Here is a 25,969-nt window from a genome sequence, read left to right on the forward strand (position 1 = left end):
CTCAACTGTTTAAAATCGCCTGGCGTCATGTATCCGTGTAGGACTACATGCTTGGATTTATTTTTCTTTCTTTCTTATTTTTACTACCAGGACCATGATACACGCCTCAATCCCACTGAAAGGTTTCGTTGATAACATTATATGGATAGCAGTTTCCAATTCTACTGGCTTCCGACACAATCGTCGGAAAAATAATGGAAACTATCATCAGAGATGCTATCGAACATCATTTAGAAAGTAACCGTTTGATAAATGATAGCCAGCATGGTTTCAGACGGAAACGTTCTTGCGTGACTTACTCGAATTCTACAGCACAGTTATCTCGAATTATGACAAAAGAAACAATATAGATTTAATATATCTAGACTTTGCAAAAGCTTTTGATACCGTCCCACACGAAAGACTACTTACTAAATTAGCTTTACACGGAATAAGTGGTAGCCTATTAGGTTGAACTAGTAATTAGTTGAATGGTCGAAAACAGAGTTGTTTTAAATGGAAAAACTTCTAAATGGAAAAATGTTACAAGTGGAGTTCCTCAGGGTTCCGTTCTTGGGCCACTTCTATTCATAGTATATATAAATGATTTAGACCATGGACTAAAATCTACTGTTTCCAAATTTGCTGATGATACAAAACTGTGCGGAGTGGCAAATGATCACTCAAACCAATAAGATTTTCAAGAAGATTTAGATAAATTACAGCAATGGTCTGAAAAGTGGCTAATGAAATTTAACACAAGTAAATGCAAGGTAATGCACATAGGTAAAAATAACAGTAAGTACGATTACAAGTTATTTGGAAATTCGTTAACAAAAGTGGATAGTGAAAAAGATCTCGGCGTAATTGTCAGTAACGACCTCAAATCATCTAAGCAGTGTATTTCAGCCTCTGAGAAAACAAATAAGAGTCTGGGACTGATTGCACGATCTTTTTATTTCAAAAGTCCATCACTCATTAACAAGCTATATAAATCGTTAGTTCGTCCACATTTGGAATATGCTGTTTCCGTCTGGTCACCGAATCTCATTAAAGACATTGACAGACTGGAAAAAGTACAACGGCGAGCCACAAAATTGATTCCAAATATAAAAAATAAATCATACGAAAATCGACTAAAACGTATGAATCTGTCTTCCCTAAAAAAGCGTAGACTCAGAGGTGACTTGATACAGGTCTTTAAAATTCTAAAGGGAATTGACATCAAAAGTGACAAAATTTTCACACTGAATGAGAATCAGACAAGAAACAATGGTCTCAAACTATCCGGAAATAGATTCAATTTGGAAGTAGGTAGAAACAAATTTGCCAACCGTGTAGTTAATGAATTGAATAAACTTCCTGCACAGGTAGTGCAATGTAGTTCAGTTCGAAGCTTTAAGAATCATTTAGATAAACACCTAAGCAAGATGCTGTAATGATTATAATTTATTTTATATTATTTGTTTTTGTTTTGTTATCATTTGTCTGTCTGATTTTCATTTATTATTAGTTCTATGTTAATTTATTATTATTTACTATTTACCTGTTTGTTTATTATTTAACTATACCTATGACCCAGGGCAGTGGACAAGGTGCAGGGATGACCCATCATTCAGGAGGTGCTAAGATAAGAGGGAGGGTGGAGGGGTGTGGAGTGTATTCAGGGATGGAATGGGTGGGAATGATTTTATGCCTTTTTCTTTTTGGCTACCTCCCTTGTAAGGGGGAAAAAGCCTTGGTATATGTATGTATGTATGTATGTATTTTATTTGTTATTTACATTATTATAGTTTTTATTTGTTATTTTATTATTATTATGATTTTTTTCGCATCCGACCTAGATATGGACCAAGAGGTCTCCTGTCGGCATGCTGCGCCTTTGTAATCCTTTGTAAAGCCTCGTTTACACGGGGCAAGTTGAGAAGCAAGTCAAGTGTGTACAGTAAGTTACTTGAACTGGAGAGGAAAGCGAGCAGGTACATGTTCACACAGGCCAAGTCAGAGTCAAGTGGCCTGTGTGTTCAAGTAACTCGTGCACTTGATTTGCCTCTCAACTTGCCCCGTGTAAACGAGGCTTTAGTATTGCGACGACCCACATTTGACAAACACTCTGTGTCAGTTCTTAGGCAGTGAGGGCTCTTTCGACAATGGAACGTCCTGTTTGAGCGCGGGAAGGTCAGTCACATCATCAAGAGGACAGGTCTCGTACTAATAGATTTAAATTGGGCGAACTTAGATTTAAGAAGGAAATAGGTAAGAACTGGTTTACCAATAAAGTGGTTAACGAATGGACTAGCCACGCAATGAGCGTTGTAACTATCGATTGTTTTAAGAGAATATTAACTTTATGGATGTGGATAATAGGTGGTAATGGACATGGAACTGCCTAGTGTAGGCCTTATGGTCTCTTGCTGTTTCCTTCATTCTTATGTTTTTATGTTCTTACGTGCGTTCATGGGAGAGCCTGAACCCATCTATGAACTTTACTGAATGAAATCGTTTTTCTTTAGCCAGAATAAAATATCAAAAGTGCACCAATAGCACGTATAGTTGATTCCCTAGGAACCAGTGCCCACTGGGTGCCATATCAAAGCACATTCCTCTCCCCTCTCTCCGTCCACCTCCCACGCCATCCCCCGACCTCACTCTCGTTGGCTTTTCTGCTAACTCGAGCGGACGGGACCACAGATCAAATCCGAAACCTTCAGCTGCACTTTCTGCCCCGACTAAAGGTGTTATCACACTGAGCTATTTTTCCTCCGACTATTGGAGTAGATTTGCAGTCCGCATCTTTCGGGGAGGAATCTGATATGCTGGAGGGAAATCATTTTTCTCCAGCATATCAAATTATATTTTATGTGAATTGTTAAAAAATATATATAGTTTCCCCTACAGTGATGTTATGGCGGAAAAGGTTCTGGAGGTGGGTGGTACAGCCGATGAATTGGAGGTTGGAGGAAAAATAGCTCAGTGTGATATCGCCTCAAATGTGGGAGGGGTGGCAGATGGGGAACTCCCTGACATGACCAGATTAAACTTCCCGCACAGGCAATCACATGTCCTGAAATTCAGTTCAGTAAACCCATGAATGCCTTTTGTTTTCGTATTCATTTATCTATCTATTTATTCATAAATTGTACTATTCTGTAATATTCATTTAACTGAACTATAATTATTCATATACTTTTAAATTATACATCTATATACGGTATCTATTCTCAATTCATTTATCTTATTTATTCATTCATTGATCATTTATCTATTTCTCTTTCAATTTATAAATTCACATATTACATTCAGCATTAGACTTTACTTATCTTTCATCGAAAAACCACTGATTTTTTTTTTTTTTTTTCAGAAAACCAGAGAAATACCGGAAGGGAAGGTGAGGGTAGACCACGAGTCTAGAAATCCGCCTTACTTCTTTTCCTCTCCAGGGGCTGGACGCCCTGCACCCCTCCCTCTCCTGCCCATCACTCGTATCCGCCAACTCCCAGGCCCTTTTTCTGCTCTTTGTATCATGGTGTGCCACAGATGTTCTATTTTATATGAATAAAATCAATGATGTTTGCAATTCTTGCTTATCATTATTGTTTACATATAAGATTGGCGAACTATACAGTAGGGGGAGGTGAAGCAAGGCAATTTAGGTGTGTGTGTGTGTGTGTGTGTGTGTGTGTATTCACTTGGTCTTTGGATCACGTGTTGGACTCGTGATCGACAGCTATTTCCCTCCTGGAAGAGAGCTCAGAGCTCGTAGGTCCGATCTATGGGTAATGCTATGACCTTGCACACACACACACACACCCAACTCCCCGCCCACGAGAGTTGGAGTAACACCCCTCAGCGCTGCGATACTGATATTATTTCAGCCCCGGGCGAGGGTCGAACCCGGAGCTCCGTAGTGGCAGGCCAGAGCTCTAACCACAGCGCCATGAGAGGTGTGTGTGAGTGTGTGTGTGTGTGTGTGTGTGTGTGTGTGTGTGTGTGTGTGTGTGTGTGTGTGTGTGTGTGTGTGTATTCACTTGGTCTTTGGATCACGTGTTGGACTCGTGATCGACAGCTATTTCCCTCCTGGAAGAGAGCTCAGAGCTCGTAGGTCCGATCTATGGGTAATGCTATGACCTTGCACACACACACACACACCCAACTCCCCGCCCACGAGAGTTGGAGTAACACCCCTCAGCGCTGCGATACTGATATTATTTCAGCCCCGGGCGAGGGTCGAACCCGGACCTCCGTAGTGGCAGGCCAGAGCTCTAACCACAGCGCCATGAGAGGTGTGTGTGAGTGTGTGTGTGTGTGTGTGTGTGTGTGTGTGTGTGTGTGTGTGTGTGTGTGTGTGTGTGTGTGTGTGTGTGTGTGTGTGTGTGTGTGTGTGTGTGTGTGTGTGTGTGTGTGTGTGTGTGTGTGTGTGTGTGTGTGTACCTGTGTTTTCGAGAGTACGAGTGCGTGTTATCAGCAATGATAAGAGGACGATGAAAAATCATCCATCTCTTCCTTTCTGACATTTGACTCTCCCTTTCTGAAAAGGTTTACCTAACGTCAACATAAAAAAGGATAAACATTAGTAAATCATGTCAAGTCTTCCAAGAGTGGGAAGGAGCGAGTGATCAAACTGTAATGAGTGAACAAAGCAATGATAATACCAATAGTAATTACAAATATAACAGTGCCGATGATGATGATGATGATGATGATGATGATGATGATGATGATGATGATGATGATGATGATGATGATGATGATGATGATGATGATGATGATGATGATGATGATGATGATGATGATGATGATGATGATGATGATGATGATGATGATGATGAAGGTGGTGGTGGTGTTGGTAGTGGTGATGATGATGATGATGATGATGATGATGATGATGATGATGATGATGATGATGATGATGATGATGATGATGATGATGATGATGATGATGATGATGATGATGATGATGATGATGATGAACAAGATGATGATAATAACAAAAATAATAGATAATTATTACAAACTCATTTTCGTCCCATAGAAAATTATATATATTTCTTCAGTATTTTTGTGCGCTGAATCCAAATATATTTTCAGAATTTCTCTATCATCCATAATTGTTTCAACATATTCTCATATTACGTATGAGATCTCTGGAGCATTTGGCATAGGAAAATAGCAAACGCACTTAGTTCCATTGCGAAGAGCAATAACTTCTTTTTGAAAGTAGAAGTCTATATACTCGTAAATGAGTCAACAGAGCCTGCAAAAACATGTAAGAACTTTCAAATAGTGCCTATTCTTTAAGCAGCATATTTCTATTCGAACTCAGTGTATAAATTGGGGTGGGGTGGGGGGGTTCATCCCCGTTGACAGAACATGATTTTTAGAATTCAAGTGTTGCGATGCCATTACAATGTCGAGATATTGTGTGAATAATCAAATTAATTCCTGCTACAATTTTAGGCCTAAGAAGGAAATAGGCAAGAATTGGCTTATCAACAGAGTGGCTAACGAATGTAGTAGTGAGCGCTGAAACAATTGGTTGCTTTAAGAGAGGATTAAATAACTTTATGGATAGGGATGAAAAGTGGTAAGGCAAATTAAAACTGCCTGGTGTAGGTCTTAAGGTCTTCTGCATTCTCCTTAATTGTTATGTTCTTATGTTATGTACATCTGCGGTGAAATGACATTCCAATCACCCACTTTACTTTGGTTTTGGGTGACCAGGATAAAAGCTGGAGCCCGGCCCCACGTTTGTTGTGTCACATGTGTCAGGCTTCGTCGCACTTCATCGAGGCGAAAGACTCACTTCTGTGTGTCTTTTGCCCTAATTCCTATGATTTGGAAATAATCTAAAGATCACGTTTTGGGATGCTATATCTGTTTGTCAAATAAAAGTAATATAACATACAAATCTATCCAAGAAGTGATTTCCCAATAGAATGTTTAAAGAATGGAATAGGCTAAGTAACCATGTAGTGAGCGCTGGAACATTAGATAACTTTATGGATGGGGATGACAGGTGATAAGGTATTTGGAACTGCCTAGTGTAGGCCTTATGGTCTCTTGCAGTCTCCTACATTCTTATGTTCTTATCCTAATTGGTCATCTAATACGAAACTAGTGATTCAAGGTCAGGAAGTGTTCGTGTCAGAACCTGCAAGACACGTGACACAGAGGCGACGACGAATCTGGTGATGAGACAGTAGACCAAATAAAAGACAATATGGATTCAAAAACCTGAAGCAAACTCTTCTTCAAGAGAACCACATTTACTGATTAATGACCACAACAATCTCGTCTGTAACTTAAGACCTGAAAACTGAAACCGAAATTTAGGGTTCCAGGTTTAAGTGCTCATATCTTAAGAAACTAAACACATAAGAATGGAGGAAACATTAGGCAGTTCCATGACCATTACCACCTATCATCCCTATCTATAAAATTATCTAACCTTCTCTTAAAATAGAAATTAGTTTCAGCGCTTCCTACATGGTTACTAAACCTAGTCCATTCGTTAGATTTTGCTTTTATCATGTTCTTGAGACCAAGTATAACTGAGAAATCATATATCTATACGTTTTAGAAGTGATCTATTTAGCGATGTGTTTATTAACTTAAAAAATATGTTTGATAGATATTCTCAAAACTACTGTTAAATCCACTTATTTCAGTTCGAGGAACAAAAATAAAACTAAATTAAAACAGAATAAGATAAAGGAATATAAGATACAAGTGTGTGTGTGTGTGTGTGTGTGTGTGTGCGTGTGTGTGTGTGTGTGTGTGTGTGTGTGTGTGCGCGCGCGCGCGCGCGTGTGTGTGTGTGATTCACCATGGTCTTGGATCACGTGTTGGACTCGTGATCGATAGTTATTAACCTCCCGGATGAGAGCTCAGAGCTCGTATGACCGATCTATGGGTAATACTGTGACCTTACACGCACACACACACACCCAACTCCCCGCCCACGAGAGTTGGAGTAACAACCTGCAGCGCAGTGATACTGAAATTATTTCAGCCCTGGGCGGGATTCGAACCCGGACCGCCGTAGTGGCAGACGAGAACTCTAACCACTGCGCCACGAGGTGTGTGTGTGTGTGTGTGTGTGTGTGTGTGTGTGTGTGTGTGTGTGTGTGTGTGTGTGTGTGTGTGTGTGTGTGTGTGTGTGTGTGTGTGTGTGTGTGTGTGTGTGTGTTTAGAAAAATAAGTAATAAAATCAAAATGGAGGTCAGCAACAGATTATACGCGTTCTGGGCCAAGATATGGGTTTGCAGAGGAAAGCAGGACAAAGGGAGAGGACGGGTATAAGGAGGAGGAGGAGGAAAGAGGAGGGAAGAGAACGGAGAAGGGGGAGGGAGGAGAGGGAGAATGAGGGTGGGGGTTAGAAGGAGTGTTAAAAGCAGAGGGGAGGGATGAGAGAAGAGGAAGACAGATGGGAGGGGGGAGAGGGGTTAAACGGGAGGGAGGGTGAAAGAGTGGTAAGAAGACTAAAGAGGAAGGATGAGGGGGACTGAGGGATTATGTCCATTGGTTCACAAGCGTTTCCATCCTCGTGGACAACATCGCACCTCGAGAAGAGGAGAGGCTGTGAGAGGAGATACTGTGAGAGGAAGAAGAGTAATGGGAGAGTAGAGAATACATTGTATATCACTGCTGATAACCAGCGCTTCTAGCCTAGGACGTGGAGTCGTAGAGATGATAAAGAAGGACTGTGAAGCTGAAAAGTAATCAACAGTCTCATTTGCGTGAAGATTAGTCTCCAACGATCTTATATGGAATCTGCAGTCAATTGCAAACTATCACTGCATGCAAATGATTCAACACTGCTGTAGTCATACAAAAATGTCAACATAATTGAATATGTACTCAATTTGGAACTTGAATCTGTTGTACTCAATTTTGAATGTCACCTGCAATGGATTCACTGTCACATCCAAAAAGTGTGTTAAATATCTACGAGTGGAATTTGACCAAAACATGAGTTATGCTACAATGTCAAATAAGGTAATCACTAAAGTTAATGCCAGACTAAAGCTATTGGCCTCTGCACTAGTGCAATGTCATTTTGACTAAGGTTGTTATTCGTGGTACCCAAGTCTATCTCAATTCCTCAGATAGAAACTACAAATCTGTCAAAACAAACTTATCAGGGTAGCACTCAAATTACATTTTAGAATACATCTTGATGTATCCCATTTTAGTCGTCTTAACTGGCGTACAGTGGAAAACAGAGTAATTTTTTTTTTTTTTTTTTTACTATTTGTCATATGCACAAAATTGTACATGGTCAGGCACCTAAATATCTGAAACATAATCTAGTCCACGTATGCTCTGTACACTCTCACAGCACACGATCCAGTTGATGCCTCTGTTATTTGACCTCACTTTAAGTCTGCTTTGGGCAGAAGTTCACAGTTTCACTTTTGTGGAACAAGCTTGATGTATCAATCCAAACAATTCAAAATCGTATATCGTTAAAAGTATCTTGTAGAAAATTTCTTTTTTGATGCTTACTTGTCGAAGTCATAGCAATGATATTTATACGTAGTGTGTTCTGTCAACTTTTGTTGTCTTTCAATTTAATTAATATTTCTGTAAAACTACTAAACGTGTTACGATATTATTTCTTTTTGCATTTTTGTATGTTTTTATTATATTTTTCTTATGGGACCTCAATGGAAATGAGCTCCTTATTTTTTAGTTATACTTAGTATATTAGCATATTCTTACCTGTGGCTCAGTCTATATTTTTTACAAAAGTGGACTTATTCATTTGTATTGGTTATTGGCTTTAATTGCTTGTAAAATTATGTTACACTGAAATGAATAAATCTAAATCTAAAGACCCTACTTAACTAGTCTGTAAGGCTGTCACTGAAATATCTGTAGGATTGACTACATCAAACTTATGTCATCAGTATTCCATACGGAGTGAGTGGGGAGTGGGGTAGAGGGGTAGGGGAGGGGGGGGGGTTAGACACCGTCGCCACCACCTCCGCCGCCGCCGTCGTCAGGCAGCGGTGATGACCCATGGAAACGTAGCCACAACAAAGCAGCATTAGCGTCAGACATCTCCTCCCCCCTCTCTCCCTGCTACCAGCTGCCCGGACCCGTCCACTTCACCAGACGTCGCTAAACGTCAGCAGCTTCATGGGGAAACGTCAGCGGTCCCGTGGTGTCAGGAACCAAGGGAGGTAGGGGTGGCGCGTGACAGCCTCTTAGCGTCAGTGGCAGCGGCTCTATAGATAACGTCAGCACTCCCTTAGTGTCAGCAGCTAGGGGCAGTGTCTCACATTATTGGCGGATCTTTACTGCCAATAGTCCCGTGGACATTGTCAGCAATCCCAAATGAGCCGTCCTTTGGTGAGTGTCAGCAGTTTCATGGAAAGTGTCAGCAATCCTTACGTGACAGTCAGCTACCCTACAAAGTCAGTAGCCCATAGTTTAATCAGCCGCATGGAAAATGTCGGCGGTTGTATGCACTGTCAGCATTTCTACAATGCCAGCAGTTCCACAGTGCCACAATCCCCCATAACGTGTTACCCGTTTCTTTGTGTCAGCAGATCTATAACGCCAGCGTTACCATTCAAAATATTTCAGCAAGCCTCTATGCTCGGGTCCCTTATGGGATGTCAGCGGTCCCATGAAAAGTGTCAGTCCTCAAGAGTCAGTAGTGCCATAAAGTGTTAGCAAATCCAGAGTGTCAGCAGGGCTTCCTGAAGAATGTCAGCTGACAAGATGATGTTCAAGCAGGCATCAGAGACCAGTGATACTTATTTATCCTGACTGCTGCCAGACTATTTTAGTCAGTCGTGTGGTACCATCTCGATGTGAGGAGGGATGAGGGGGGAGGGAGGTTAGGGAGGAGTGGGGAGGGGGAAGGGGGAGGGTTGTTAATGCCGGTTAAATCCCATGCAACGGAGCATCACTTTCTCGTTTGTCTTGGTTGCTTCCATGCCATCGAGTTAGTTAATCTAACAAATAGTTAATCTAACACTGTTTTTAAATTTAACCCTTTTCCTGCTGCTTACAACCCATATCTGCTGCTGTCGGGGGTTTATATCAGCTAAGGGTTAAACCCTTAAGCACAGCCTTAAACCTGTCTCGATTCATCTTGTTCTTGTGACTTAAACTTTTAATCTAACTGGCCACCACCCACCCACACCCCAAGCGATTTCATTTCATCCACAGCAAAGGGGTTAAACCGTTCCTTCTACACAATGATTATTCGATTTAGGGAATTCAATAACGTTTTCTGTCTATTACAGATGAGAAGACGCAACGCCATGCACCACCGTATAAGACCTACATCACCTGCTCTACTAACAGAGGAGTCAATGAAGTAGGTATTCCGTTGCTCTGCATTTTATCCCAGAACGGCAAAAAGTAGCAGCAGAGGACTCGAACTACGTAGCACTGCACTACGTCACTCCCTCTAACCTTTCCCATATAGATAGAAACGTTGGTAAACTACAATCATAACAGCCCAGTGAAAGAAAACGTCAGAACAGTGCAAAATCTCACCTCCCGTTTTCTCCCAGTTCGAAATCAACCCATGACAAACTATGGCAGATATCCGACTCATCTCTATCGCTCCTGCACAAGATTGGAATGTGTTTACTCCGTCGAAATGCAATTCAGTTGTGGTCAGGGTCGATTTTAGTTATTCGTGTTAAATGTAACTGAAAGAGAAAATATAGAGATAGTATAGTAGTACTACCGATTACTAACAAATCCCTTGTGTGTTCTATCGTGAGAATGTTGTAAATCTATCGCGAGTGTTTTAAGAATACATCGCCAGGAGGTGCTTAGTTGTGATCAAGGTCGTCATCTTTGTCCTGTGTAACCCGACTTTCTTTCAGACCGTACGAGAATAACAAATCTAAGTTGATTTGTAATTCGAATCAAAACGAGGACGAAACAAGAAGAAATTTTCTAGATAATGTGAAAACTGTTCCCAATGTCCGGAATACAGTGTTCAGTTTCATAAGTTTCCAACTCGGATTAGGTTAATATCCGGGTGTTATTGTTTTTTCTGCGGCACTATGGAGCATCTGGAGACCACGACAAGAGCGACCTCCCTCTCCTTCTGGGCTTCCTCCACAAAGTTCCTCTACAACCTCTCCCTAAGGACCCTGAACACCTCCATAGAGAAGGACGACATGGAGGCGGGGGAGGAGGTAGCGAAGAGGGTGATCTTCGGAATTCTGTCGCTGTGTCTCCTCCTGCTGGGGTGCCTGGGGAACGGCGTCGTGGTCGTCCTCGTCTGGAGAACCCCTTCCATGAGATCGGCCATTAACATGCTCCTCGCCTCCCTGGCCCTCTGTGACGTCCTCATCAGCTGTCTCTGCATGCCTTTCGACTTCCTCACCCTGGCCGCCGGTGAGTGGGTCCTCCCTCGGTTCCTGTGTCAAGCCCATGCCGTCCTTCTCAGCACCCTGTTGGCAGAGTCCTCCTTACTACTGCTGGCCATCTCAGTGGACCGCTACCTCATCATCGTCCATCGTCAAGATCGCCTCACTCTCCGCCTCACCCACATTTTCATCTTTGCCACATGGGGCGGTTCCTTCTTGCTAGGGGCGATCCCGTTGTTGGGGGTCGGAGAGTTCCTCCGGAAACCACTGCCTGATGGGGTTACGCACTGTGAGTGGCGACATACTGACCAAGGAGCCCACGCCATGGACTACGCCTACGTCGAGATGACCTTATCCTTCGTCCTCCCGATGGTCGTTATGACTTTCTGTTTCGGAGCCATCATGAACCGAGCTCGCCATAGTGGTGTCAGAATAAGTATTCACCCGAATGGCCTCGACGTAGCCTCCTACATCCCGGTCGCCAAGGGTCCCAGTATTGGCATTGAGGAGGACGTCAAATCCTCGTCCTCCTCCTCGTCTTCCATCGCCTCTTCCCCTTCCTTTCCCATTCCACAATCTGCTGTCCACAGTCCTCAGGTCTCTGTAGATATCCGATACAAGACCAGGACCTTCAACACAATCCTCCAGCTCTTCATGGCCTATGTCATCTGCAGGATGCCTTACATGGCCTGCCAGCTGGTCCAACGAGGGAACACCTGGAGCAATGGCCCATTCAATAGAGCCTACGCCTACGTCCTCTGGTTCTTCTACCTCAACCAGACCATCAACCCGGTCGTCTACTGGCTGCGAATCAAGAAGTACCGGGAAGCTGTCTACGACTACTTCCCCTTCCTCCTCCACCTCCTACCCGGATTGGACGGCGAGATGCTCCGAAGACTCAATCCCGGATCCGTTTACATGATCAGTAGCCCAATATCGAAGTCGAGATCGAGACCCTGAAGACAACTACCCGTGACTCAAGAACCCCAAATCCGGTATCTCCAGTTCCGGGTCCCCTAGACCCATGATTTTACAAGTTTTCGCCAACATTTGTCGCTTACGTGTATTTTGTAATAAATAGTTACTGTGAATATAGATAATATATGTGAATGTCAGTACTGCTTAATACTTATGACAAAATGCATATAAGTAGCAAATCTTGTTGGCGAAAAAAGTAGTTTTGTTCTATTTAGCGGCTACTATGAGGAACCCTAAGATAGTGTTGGAGACACAAAAAAAAAAAAAAATCTTGTTTACAATGGGAGGAGACTGTGTCCCCAGTCTACAAAATAATGGCAGGGGCTCTACTATAAGTACCGGAAACCCTTTGATATTCAATAATGATCCAAATATATTTGCTGGTGAACAGAAATTATAATGACTGTGATACTGGTAAAGTAGAGTGTGTTCCCACTGACAATATGGAACAGTGATACAGTGAAAGCCTTTCTATTCCAAGTGAAGGGATTCAAATCTGTATCTGTGTATGAGAACAGGTTTCAGTCATGCAATTTATGGGAATTATGTGGAAAGAGAGACTTCTGAAACTTTCTCAGCTGAAGTCCTGATGTTTTATAGTGAACACCAAGAACCAAACCAGTTTACCTTTACTACAGGGACCAATGGCAGGAACCTGGTTGTGGTGGTCCCACAGAACAGACAACAGAGATATATAATCATCTCCATGCTGCCCTTTTCAAAACCCATCAACCTCTTCACCTACCAATGGAGGTGCAGCCCTGAGGGGCTAGCATCTAGTCTCTGGACTGGAAACAAGATTTCTCTTAATCAACTTGAACTGCATTTCTTCCACCTTTTCACAGCAGCTGGTCCCCTCTTACTACATGAAAACAATCCCACACTAATACAACACAGAAAAAGAGTCCAAAGTTTCATCCCACATAGGGTTACTGGTTTCCAGTCAGTGAAACTCAAGGCAACAATCATCATTATTCCAGGTATAACTATATTTCTTAAGCTGTGGTCTTGAAATGAACATTAGGGAGTGCTGGAAATGTCTGTTCCTTGTACTAATACATACTTACATATACAAACAGCTTTTTTTCTCCTTACAAGAGGGGTAGCCATAAAACAAAGGCATAAATTCCACTCCATTCCCTTCCATCCCCACATACTCCACTCCCATTCACCCCCTCCCTCCCTCTTATCTTGGCTCCTCCTAGATGACAGGTCATCCCTGCATCTCACCCTGGGTCAGAATATAGCAAAACACAGCACATCCACAACAGGGCAACTTCATTTAATCAGCAACTCCCCCCTCTCCATCCCCTCATGCAGAAAAAGAGAAGACGGGAAGAAATCCCTTCAGGCTGCATCAAAACATTATTCACACGTACTCCTTCCACCCCCATCTCCCACTCACTCCCTTCCATGCATCACAGCATCATCCATACACAACCATTCTCCATTCACCCCTATCTTCTGTCTTCTCCTGTCCTTCCTCAACAGACATTCCCCTCTTTCCCAAAGCCAATTTTATCCCATCCATCCATCTCATCCTTGGTTGCCCCCTCATGTTCATTACCTCCACCTCTGCCTTCCACACCTCTTTTACTGATATTTCTTCACTCATTCTCTCCATGTGTCCAAACCATCCCAATATTCTTTCATCAACCCTATCTCCCACCTCCCTTTCCACCTCCGCTCTGCTCCTCACCTCCTTGTTTCTCATTCTATCCAGCCTAGTAACCCTTATCATACTTCTCAGCCATTTCATCTCAAACACATTTAAACTCCTCTCTTCCTCTATATTTCTGCCCCACACAGTGCTGTCAGCACATTCCTTCCTTCATACAATCTCCTTTTACCATCCATTCCCAAATGTCTATTTCTCATTCTCATTCTACTTTTTAATCCCCCAAGGCATTTACTTCTCTCAATCTACATTCTACTTCCACCTCCATTCCTTTTCCCACCACATTTGCACCCAAGTATCTAAAGCTACCTACTTCCTCCAGTCTCTCTCCCTTAATACTCACTTCCAATTTGCTGCCATAGTCTCCCCTTGTACATCTCATCACCTTGCTTTTAACCACATTTAACTTCAACTTCCTTCATTTGCACACCTTTCCATACTCCGTCACCAACTTCCTTAATTCCTACTCTGATCCTGCTACAAGCACAGTGTTGTCAGCAAACAACAACTGGCTTATCTCCCACTTTTCTCCATTTTCTTTAACCATCTCCAATCCCTGGCCCATTACCCTTGCATTTACCTCTTGTACCACCCCATCCATGTATAAATTAAGCAGCCAAAGCGACATCATACGTCCCTGATGAAGTCCCACATTTACCTCAAAACACTCTCTCCATTTCTAATTCTAACACAAGCTCTACTACTCCCAACTGCTCTCAACAGCTTTCCTCCTATCCCATACATCTGCAATATTTCCCACAGTGCCTTCCTGTCTACCCTGTCATAAGCCTTTTCCAGATCCATAAAGCCAAAAAAAAAAACATCCTTACCTTTTCCTAAAATTTTCTCACATATCTGCCTTACCACAAAAATCTGATTTATGCAACCCCTACCTGTCCTAAACCCACACTGTTCCTCACTAATTACTTCCTCTGTTCCTCTCTTAAGTCTCTCAATCAAAACCCTCCTATAATCCTTCCCAACTACTCTCAACAAACTCATCCCTCTGAAACTACTACACTCACACTTGTCCCCTTTTCCCTTGTAAAGTGGAACTATACAGGCATTCCTCCAGTCCTTCAGCACTCTACCCTCTTCAAGACAAACATTAAATAACCTCACCTGCCAGTCCACCATCACTGTACCTCCCTTTTTTAGACACTCCACATGACACCCATCCAACAATGGTGCCTTACCTGCTCTCATCATTTTAATAACTACATTCACCTCATCTTTCCTTATTTCTCTTCCATTTTCCTCATTCATCACTTTCATTTTCTTGGTGCTTCTCACTGCAACTACGTTTTTCTCCCTATTCTCCTTCACATTTAGCAACTCCCTAAAATACTCTGTCCATCTTCCTCTTACAGCCATTTCTTCCATTATCCTCTTTCCATCTGCACCTTTTATCTTTTCTTCTCTACTTGATTCACCTCCTCTTCCTCTTTTAATTTCTTTCCAAAACATCTTTTTATTACTTTCAATATTTTCTATCATACTCTTACCCCATTTTACATCTGCTCTCTTCTTTGCTTCCTTTATCTTATGCTTTACCTCTCTTCTCTTTTCTTTGTACTTCTCACATGATTCTCTCATCCTATTTTGTAGAGCTGGGCACGTTCCTCAGTGTGTTCCTGAATGCATTCCTCAGTGTGTTTCTAAGTGCATTCCTCAGTGCATTCCACTTTAATTTGGCCCAAACTATTAAAGCAATATTGGTGCCAGTATATCATGTGACCTACCTTTTGGATGTGGCCTACATTTTTTTTTTTTTTTTTTTTTTCGTATAGTATGTGGCCTACTGGACTTTTATTTCTGTATAAACTTTTCTTTTATGCTTTAATAGATTGGGAGTGCTAACCATTGCCAAATTAAAGCAGAACACACTGAGTAACGCACCCAGCTCTGCTATTTTGTAACCAATCTGTGAATGCTCATTTCTTCTCTTCTACAACCTTCTTTGCTTCATCATCCCACCACTCACTACCCACCTCCTTGTTCCACACAGCTGCTATATTCCCTGTAACCAGGTGTTGAGGGGTACTGGACTACTTTTACCTGACTACTGAAGATAATGTGGTTGGAATAGGTTAAAGAACACTGTGTTAGAGGGACACTGGTACTTCACGGTTTCAACTTTCATCTCAAGACACTACAGGTCAAGCTCTGCTATTTTGTAACCTTTGATGCAATGACACATTTTTCAACACTTTGGCTACAAAGAGGCTTTTCCTCAACTGAATAAAGTCACCAGGTTGGCAGCAACCAGAACAAGTGCACAAGCAGTGAAAGGGTTATTCAAGAAGATTTTAACACTTTTACTGAGAAGGGGGTTTCCTTCATTTTAATAAAATTGCCTGACAGGAGCCAGAACAAATAATAAGATATGATTACCAATGAAAAGGTTAATGGTCTTTGTTCTGGGCACCATAATGACTTCATCAGACAAGACATCCCTTTGAGTAAATGTGGCAACCTTTTACTGCCTGTAAGGAAGAATTCAGTAACTTGAAATGGTTCCAGGATGCCAAACAGTCAATGATTTTACATATTTCCTGCACCAAATGATGCATCAGTATACAATAGTTCACATATATTAATACCCTTATATCACTATCCATTTGGCAAGTTTCACTTTTACAATTAGCCAAGCTAAACAGATTGTCATTCTCAGTATTTTTTCAGTGATCACTGCTCCCATTTTTCCTATAGGTCTATAAGCTTGCTATATATTTGGCTTTTCAAAATTGGGGGCCAATCAAACAGCAAAAGAAACTTTTATCCCAAATGACAATTTTGGTACTGTTGAGTATTTTGTCATAACTCTACACAATTTTAATCAGTGAAGAGGAACTCAGCAATTAAGGACAGAACTGTTGACAAGTATGGAATTTCATCAATACATTGTACAAGCTCTTTTGATAACATGTATACTCTCTTCATGATAACTCCATACCTGTTGTATAAATTCATCTATTTTGAAGGAATTACTGAGGGAGAATGCCAAATGTAAAAAGTACAGACATCACACCCTTATGCTTTATGTATATAAAATTTTATGTAATTTAATATGTCATTTGTCACCTTTCTTTGTTACATTCTTTTCTCACAAGTCACAACACAAGATGTCTGGGCCATAATTGAAATATTTGTAAGCAAAGACATATGATTTAAAAAATATATAAACTATCCCATGTTCTTGCAACCCAAGAGTAATTAGTTGACCTCAAGACATTTAATGAACCTTGTTCCAAAGAAATATAAATAGGAATACAAAATAATAACACATACATATAATACATATACCAAGGGCTTTTTTCCCCTTACATGGGAAGTAGCCAAAGTCAAAGGCATAAATCCACTCCCACCTTTTCGTCCTCACATACTCCACTCCCATTCACCACCCCTCCCTCTCTCTTTTCTTGGCTCCTCCTAAATGACAGATCATCCCTGCATCTTGCCCACTGTCCTAGGTCAGAAGCAATGCAACAAGACACAGCACATCCACAACAAGGCAACTTCATTTAATCAACAACCCCACCCTTGTCCCTTCATGCAGAAAAAGAGAGTATGGGGAGAAATCCCTTCGGGCTGTGTCAAAATATCATTCACACATACTCCCTCACCCCCTATCCCCTACCCACTCCTATGCATCACAGCATCATCCATACACAACCATTCTCCACTCGCCCCTATCTTCTGTCTTCTCCCCTCCTTCCTCGACAGACACTACCCTCCTTCCCACCCCATCCATCCATCTCATCCCTGGTCACCCCCTCATGTTTACTCCATCCACCTCTGCCTTTCACACCCCTTTTACTAATATTTCTTCAGTCATTATTTCCATGCTTTCATCAACCCTATCTCCCATCTTCCCTCCACTCCTGCTCTCCTCTTCACCTCCTTGTTTCTCACTTTATCCAGCCCAGCAACCCCCACCACACTTCTCAGGCATTTCATCTCAAACACATTTAAACTCTTCCTCTCCCATGTTCCATGTCTCTGTCCCACACAGCACTCTCAGCACAACCACCCCTTCATACAATCTCCTCCCAGCATCCATTCCCAAATGTCTACCTCTCATTACACTTTTTAATCAACCAAGGCATTTACCCGCCTCTCTCAATCCACACCCCACCTCCACCTCCATCACCTGCCACATGCACCCCCAAGCATCCAAAATCATCCACCTCCAGTCTCTCTCCCTTAATACTTCCAATTTGCTGAAAGAGGATGGTAGCAAATTGGAAGTGAGTATCAAGGGAGAAATAACAATAATTATGTAAATAAATGACAAATGTGCATGACCTTTCATTAGGCTTCTGTAAGAGGCCAGTAGATAGAGGTAGACATTTAAGTAGATAGAGGGGTAGGTGGAAAGATATGCAAATTTTATTACCTGGATGTTTTGAAACAATGGCCGAGAGGAAGTGCAGAGTTGCATATTCTCGCTTGCCATCAGATGTTTATCAATATAGGCTAGGGTATCGATAGAAGTGATGATGTGATGAAATGTAAACATTAAGCCACGTTCCGCTTGCGACACGCTTGTGACAGAAGTGCTTGCGTAAACAGTATTGCTTGAGACAGTATAACAGTCTTTCTGATTGGAGAAAAGGGTGGAGGAGAGAATTTATTGGTGCAGAGGTAAAGTCACGCCCTTAAAGGGTGGCACTTATTTGTAACATTTAAAGTTATTGGATGAATTAAATAGTGATGTCGGAGCAGACTTGGCTTGGTGGGTGTACAAGGATCCCAAGTGTAGCTTGAATAACCAAGTGTAATTAATTGGAAGAAAAGAAGAAAACTATATCTCCGTTTTAATTCACCCCATCAAGAAACTTTACTAACTTGTGACAGAAGATTTGGTGGAAACATACTTAAGAGAAGGAAGTGGCATGGGGCCTACAGATGAATAACATAAGTGACTAAAGTGTTAGTGGCTGTGGAGCTAATACTTCATTTTTTACTTGTTGATCTTATTTAGCTATGTATGTGGTCCTCATCCAATATGGGCTGAAACACAAGTTTGCAACAAGTTACTCTGCCATGACCAAAGTTAATATCTATGCCTTATGTTGGCAACTGGCAACTGTTGGCTTTGAATCCACCTGTCATGCAGTAGGTGAAATTTCCCTAAATTTAACTCCTTCTTGAACAGTTTCACATTACTGATTATTCTTGTTTAGTGTTGCCCAAACTTTTTTGCTTGATGGAATTTATTTAATTCATCAACTGTTGCCTAAAGTTTCATTAAGAGGAAAACCCAGTCCCATAGTGGCTGTCAACAGTCCTCAGACCCTCCCACAGATCTCTCTGGGAAGAAATTTTGGATTGCTGTCTGTTGTATCACTGTAGGACTATTTCTATGTCACTGCCTTAAAGTGGCAAGGAAAGGAGAGCAGTCACCAGTTGTCAGCTCTCTACATGCGAAAAATCTAAGATATACAGTTAAAGTTGATAGAGATTTTGAGCCTGATCCAAAGACTGAACATCAGCCCCTCAGGACTGATGGAGGTGACAGGTTTGACAGGTTTTGAAAATGAGCAGCTTTGCTGTCCATCTTGCAGAACCACATGTAGGTACCCATCATTGGTCCCTTATATTTGGAAAAACAATACAAATCATACAAAGGATTTCTCTATCTCCAGTTATTAATGAAAATGCTATATTATTTATATCATCATTAATGTAATTCAGGAGGAACCAAGATGAGAAGGATGGAGGGAAGGAGGGATGGTGAATGGGGGTGGAATGGGTGGGGATGAAATGGGTGAGAGTGGAATTATGCCTTTTGACTTTGGGTACCTCCCTTGTAAGGGGGAAAAAGTCCTTGGTATTTATATGTATTACTATTGTCATTTTTATCAAGAGAGAAGGTAGGGGATAGGGGTGAGTAGAGAATGGCTGTGCATGGATGATATTTTGATGCAGCCTGAAGGGATTTTCTCCCCATCTCTGTCAAGCAAGAAAGGGAGAGAACAGGGTAATTGAGGGGAGAGGGGAGTGGTTGTGTGCAGATGATATTTTGATGCAGCTTGAAGGGGTTTCTCCCTGTCTTCTCTATTTTCCACACAAAGGGACAGAGAGGGGGATCACCATGTAAGTGAAGCAGCCTTACTTTAGATCTTCTGTGTCTTGCTGCATTGCTTCTGACCCTGGCTGTGGGCATGAGACAGGAATAATCCTTCATCCACAATGAGCTCAGATGAGAGAGAAACAAGGTTGATGGGTGGAAGTGGAATGGGTGAGACTGGGTGTGTGCCATTGACTTGTTACTTCCCTTGTACGTGGGAAGAAGCTCTTGGTTTATAGACAGATAGTCATTATATCTTATATTTAATTTTTTCTGTTATCATCATCCCTGTCTGGGGTATTGGCTACAAGTTATTGTGAGGTTAAAAGCTGCTAAGTAGCATGCAGCTGATACTTTAGGGTCTATATGGGGTGTCCCTAAGGGCCAAAGCCACACATCATTTTGTCTGTGGTAGAGGAAAACTCTGTTCATAGAGAAATTATGATACTTTATTATACTGTGACTGTCCCTCTGTTAGGCTGCCCCCCCCCCTCTTGTTACTGTCCTGTACCATTTCTCTGAATATCATTTCCTTTCTTCACCTAACCCTGTGGTGGGGGAAAAGAATACTGCCACCAAGTCTTTCCACTTGAGTCATATGAGGCAACAAAAATGGGACAGGGATAGGACTAGGCATCCTTCTCCCTGTAGCCCCAAAGGGGACATAGCTAAAAAAAGTAAAGGCATAAGAGGGTCTGGGAGTTTTCCAAACAGTACCCTAAGGTTTGGATCTTTTAATGTGTGTGGATGTGGTAAAGATGAGAGTAAAAGGGAAGAGATAGGCACTATGTTTGTGAGAAGAAAGATGGATGTGTTGGCTTTGAGTGAAACTAAGTTGAGAGGGAGGGACGAGTTTGAGTTTGGGAGTATAGCTGGGAGGTTCTCAAGAGTGAAGAGAGGATGAGGGAGAGAAGGGGTGGCTATGCTAGTAAGTGAAGAGATAGGTAAGTGTGTAGTGGAGTGAAAGGAGGTTTCTTCAAGGTTAATATGGATGAAGGTGATGTGGGAAGATGTGGGTTTTTGTAAGTGCATATGGGCCTGGTAGTGAGAAGAGTGTAAAGGAAAGGGAGGTTTTTTGGATAGATTTAAATGAGTGCATAGAGGGATTAGGGAGAATTGTCAGTGTAGTGGTATTGGGATACTTTAATGCTAGGGTAGGAAATGAACCCATAGACAGAGTCCTTGATAAGTGTGGAGTTCCAGGCAAAAATTGTAGTGGAGAGTTGATGGTGGAGATGTGCCTAGAAAGCAAGTTGATCATAGCAAATACAGTGTTTAGGAAGAAAGTCTATAAGTACACATGGGAGAGGGTGGTGGATGTAAGGGTGGTACAGCATTAATGTATACAGTGATACCCAGGAGTATAGTAGGAAGTGTTAAGGATGCACATGTTCTAAGGGGAGAGAATGGGGGAATATCAGATAATTTTTTGGTGGAAGGTACCAGGTAAGTTGAGAGTGGAGGATAGATGGAGAAAGAGGAAAAGGACAGATGGTAAGGAGGTGATTAAAGTGAACTGCTTAAATGAAAGAAAAGGAGTACAAGAAGCTGAGACAGGAGTGGGAGGGAGTGAAGGATAGAGTAGAACTAGGAGTGGAGGAATGGGGATGGTTCAAGGAGGGAGTAATAAGATGTGCAAAGGTGGTGTGTGGAACAAAGAGGACAGGAGGAAATAGAAGGAAGGGTAGTGAGTGGTGGGATGAGGAAGCAGAGAAAGTTGTAGAAGAGAAGTTTTCACAGATTGGTTACAAAATAGGACAAGCAATTCATATGAGAGATACAAAGAAAATAGAAGTAAAGTATAAGATAAAGAAGGCAAAGAGGAGAGATGTGAAATGGGTAAGAGTATGAATTCTTTTTTTAAAGTAATAAAGACATTTTGGAAGGAATTTATGAGAGGAAGGGGAGGCAAATCAAGTAGAGAAGAAAAGGTAAAATGTGCAGATGGAGAGATGATAATGGAAGAGAAGGCAGTAAAAGGAAGATGGGCAGAGTATTTTAGGGAACTGCTAAATGTGAAGAACAGGAAGAAAAAGGTAGTTGCAGTGGGAAGTGCCAAGAAAATGACAGTGATGAGTGAAGAAAATGGAAGAAAAATAAAGGAAGATAAGGTGAAGGCAGTTGTTAAGATGATGAGAGCAGGTAAGGGACCTGGGTTGGATGGATGTCATGCATGTCTAAAAAAAGGAGGTACAGTGGTGGTGGACTGGCTGGTGAGGTTATTTAATGTTTGTTTAAGAGAGGGTAGTGCTGGAGGACTGGAGGAGTGCCTGTATAGTTCCACTTTACAAGGGAAAAGGAGACAAGTGTGAGTGTAGTAGTTTTACAAAGGGATCAGTTTGTTAAGTGTAGTTGAGAAGGCTTATGGGAGGGTCTTGAGTGAGAGGATTAAGAGAGGAAGAGAGGGTGAGGAAGAGTGTGGGTTTAGGACAGGTAGGGGTTGTGTGGATCAGATTTTTGTGGTAAGACATATGTGAGAAAACTACAGGAAAAGGTAAGGATGTTTTTGGGTGTTTTTATGGATTTGGAAAAGGAATGCACTATGGGAAGTACTGCAGATATATGGGTTAGGGAGAAAGCTATTGAGAGCAGTCAAGAGTTTTTTACGAGAGTAGTAGAGCAAGTGTTAAAATTAGAAATGGTGAGAGCGAGTGGTTTGAGGTAAAGGTGAGACTTTGTCAGGGATGTGTTATGTTGCCTTGGCTATTCAATTTATACATGGATGGGGTGGTGCAAGAGGAAAATGCAAGGGTAATGGGTCAGGGATTGGAGATGGCTAAAGGAAATGGAGAAAAGTGGGAGATAAGCCAGTTATTTGCTGATGAAACTGTGCTTGTAGCAGGATCAGAGGAGTTGGGGAAGTTATTGACAGAGTTTGGGAAGGTGTGCAAATGAAGGAAGTTGAAGATAAGTATGGGTAAAAGTAAGGTGATGAGTTGTACAAGGGGATAATGTGGCAGCAGATTGGAGGTGATTATTAAGGGAGAGAGACTGGAGGAAGTGGATAGTTTTAGATACTTGGGTGCAAGTGTTGCAGGAAGGGGATGAGTGTAGGTGGAGGTAGAATGAATTGAGAGAAGCAAGTAAATACCTTGGGAGATTCAAAAGTATAATGAGAAATAGACATTTGGGAATGGATGGTACAAGGAGATTGTACAAAGGAGGAATTGTGCCCACAGCACTGTATGGGGCAGAAATATGGAACATAAGAGAGGAAGTGAGGAGTTTGAATGTGTTTGAGATGATGTGCCTGAGAAGTATGATTGAGGTTACTTGGCTGGAATGAGAAAAAAGGTGAGGAGAATGGGGGTGGAAAGGGAGTTGGGAGATAGGGTTGATGAAAGAGTATTGGGATGGTTTGGTCACTTGGAAAGAATAAGTGAAGAAAGATTAGTAAAAGAGGTGTGGAAGGCAGAGGTGGACGGAGTGAACATGAGGGGGGGACCAAGGATGAGATGGACAGGGTAAAAGGGGCACTGGGAAAAAGGGGAATGTCTGTTGAGGAAGGACAGGAGAGGACAGAAGATAGGGGTGAATGGAGAATGGTTGTGTATGGATGATGCTGTGATGCATGAGGAGGAGTGAGTGGGGGATGGGGGGTGAGGGAGTGTGTGTGAAAAATAATTTGACACAGCCAAAAGGGATTTCTTCTCATCTTCTCTTTTTCTGCATGAGGGGACAGAGAGGGGGGAGGGTTGCCAATTTATGGAAGCGGCCTTGCTGTGGATGTGCTGCATCTTGCAACACTGCTTCTGACTCAGGGCAGTGGGTGAGATGCAGGGATGACCCATCATCCAGGAGGAACCAAGATCAGAGGGAGGGAGGGGGTGGATGGGAGTGGAGTATGTGGGGATGGAATGGGTGGGAGTGGTTTCTCTGCTTTTGTTTTATGGCTACCTCCCTTGTACATACATACATATACCAAGGCTTTTTCCCCCTTCCAAGGGAGGTAGCCAAAAAGGGAAAGGCATAAAAACACTCCCACCCATTTCATCCCTAAATACACTCCACACCCCTCCCACCCTTCCTCTCATCTGAGCACCTCCTGGATGACGGGTCATCCCTGCACCCTGCCCACCGCCCTGGGTCAGAAGCAGTGTCGCAAGACACAGTACATCCACAGCGAGGCCGCTTCATTTAATCGGCGACCCCCCCTCTCCGTCCCCCTTTGCATATAAGGCAAGGACGGGGAGAAATCCCTTCGGGCTGCGTCAAAATTTACTCACACATACTACCCCACCCCCCACTTCCCCGCCCATTCCTCCTCATGCAGTCACAACATCATCCATATACAACCATTCTCCACTCACCTCTGTCTTCCGTCCTCTCCCTTCCTTCCTCAACAGACATTCCCCTCTTCCCCAAAGCCCCCTTCACCCCATCCATCCACCTCATCCTAGGACGTCCCCTCATGTTCACTCCCTCCACATCTGCCTTCCATACCTCTTTTACTAGTCTTTCTGCACTCATTCTTTCCATGTGTCCAAACCATCCTAATATTCTTTCATCAACCCTATCTCCCAAATCCTTTTTCACCCCTGTTCTCCTCCTCACCTCCTCATTTCTCACTCTATCTAGCCTAGTAACCCCCACCATACTTCTCAGACACCTCATCTCAAACACATTCAAACTCCTTCTCTCTTCTTCTCTTATGTTCCACGTTTCTGCCCCATACAGTGCTACCTCCCTTGTAAGGGGGAAATAGCCTTTGGTATATGTATGCATGTATCATGTTATCATCCTTTGAACATTGCTGAATATCACTGGGGGTACATAGAGGCCAGTTAGGACAACACAGTCCTAGTTATAACCAGACAATTTTACCAAGTTTTAACACTGTCCCCATGGCTGACAAATAGTTGCTGTATCAATGATGAAATACACGTTTTCATTTATGTCCAGTGTAAAGGATGTATAGTGTGGTGGCTGCATAATTTTTATGCTTTCTATCTTTTAGAAGCTTAAAAGACATCCCTAGGAACCAGTCACACACCATTTTCTTATGACTGGAGACTAATCTCTCTTCAGAAAGGGAAAGGAATGTTGATCGCTCGACTTTCACTATTCCTCCATTCTGCTCCTCTTTCAATCTCTCTTTTACTAACCTCTATGACCCCACCTCTTTGGTGCAATATTGTCCTAATAAAATGAGAAGCATTCTTTATTCCTAACAAAATACTCCAGCAGAGAGGAAAGTAGCAAGAGCAAAAGAAAAGGCCACATACATTGAGTGTAGTGATGCTACCATAAAATGAATATTTTTCAGTGTTAAAATTGAAAGTCCCATTGGAATGAAATGAAGTCTCACCACTTCACAGACCTGAGAGCTTAGCGTGAAGGGATTTGAATTAAGTTATATGTGATATGGCTACTACAATCCCGCTCACAAAAAATAGGAATATAAAAAATTATACTCACTGGAAAAGAGGTCATAGTGCAATGTTTATGCATGCTCACAAACTCCCACTCCTGCTACCAGAGGAGGTTATACTGGTGCCATTTTAAAAACGGCTTTTAGAAGTGCAGGATTCAATTCAGTATGCTCTTTCTACAAACTTGTATGCAGCTAAACAACCTCAATCCATCCCCAGTGCAACCTTGTACCCAAATAACAATGTTCTAAACTACTCAGCTAGCAAACATCCCTTAAGGATATGCAAAATTAAATTAAATTTATAATTTTGTGGTTATTGAAGACTTTTGATATTACTTAACATACCTGGACTCAAATTCATGTATGGTTTCAACCTAATCTATATCTTTGATTTCCAATTATCATATTTAGATTTGAACTCTTGTATTGTTTGAGCTTGAGCTGTCACCTTCTAAGCTATTCCACATGTTTATGCATCTATATGGAAAAATATTTTTCTTCACATCCTTTTGACATGTGGTCTTTCTTAATTTATG

The 25,969-nt window shown here is 42.1% G+C and overlaps 1 protein-coding gene across 1 annotated transcript in view; it reads left to right on the top strand.

Annotated features, from left to right (window-relative positions):
- The window catches only part of LOC143025757 (uncharacterized), a 240,789-nt gene that overhangs the window by 7,799 nt on the left and 207,021 nt on the right, over positions 1 to 25,969 (top strand). Inside the window, exons 3-4 of the mRNA XM_076185763.1 lie at positions 3,341 to 3,367; positions 10,242 to 10,315. Of these exons, the coding sequence (XP_076041878.1) occupies positions 3,341 to 3,367; positions 10,242 to 10,315 (101 nt within the window). The remainder of the gene's footprint in view (positions 1 to 3,340; positions 3,368 to 10,241; positions 10,316 to 25,969) is intronic.

Source organism: Oratosquilla oratoria, chromosome 5 (genome assembly GCF_046742065.1).
Source record: "Oratosquilla oratoria isolate Oo_2021 chromosome 5, ASM4674206v1, whole genome shotgun sequence".
In the NCBI taxonomy this organism is placed as follows: Eukaryota; Metazoa; Arthropoda; class Malacostraca; order Stomatopoda; family Squillidae; genus Oratosquilla; species Oratosquilla oratoria.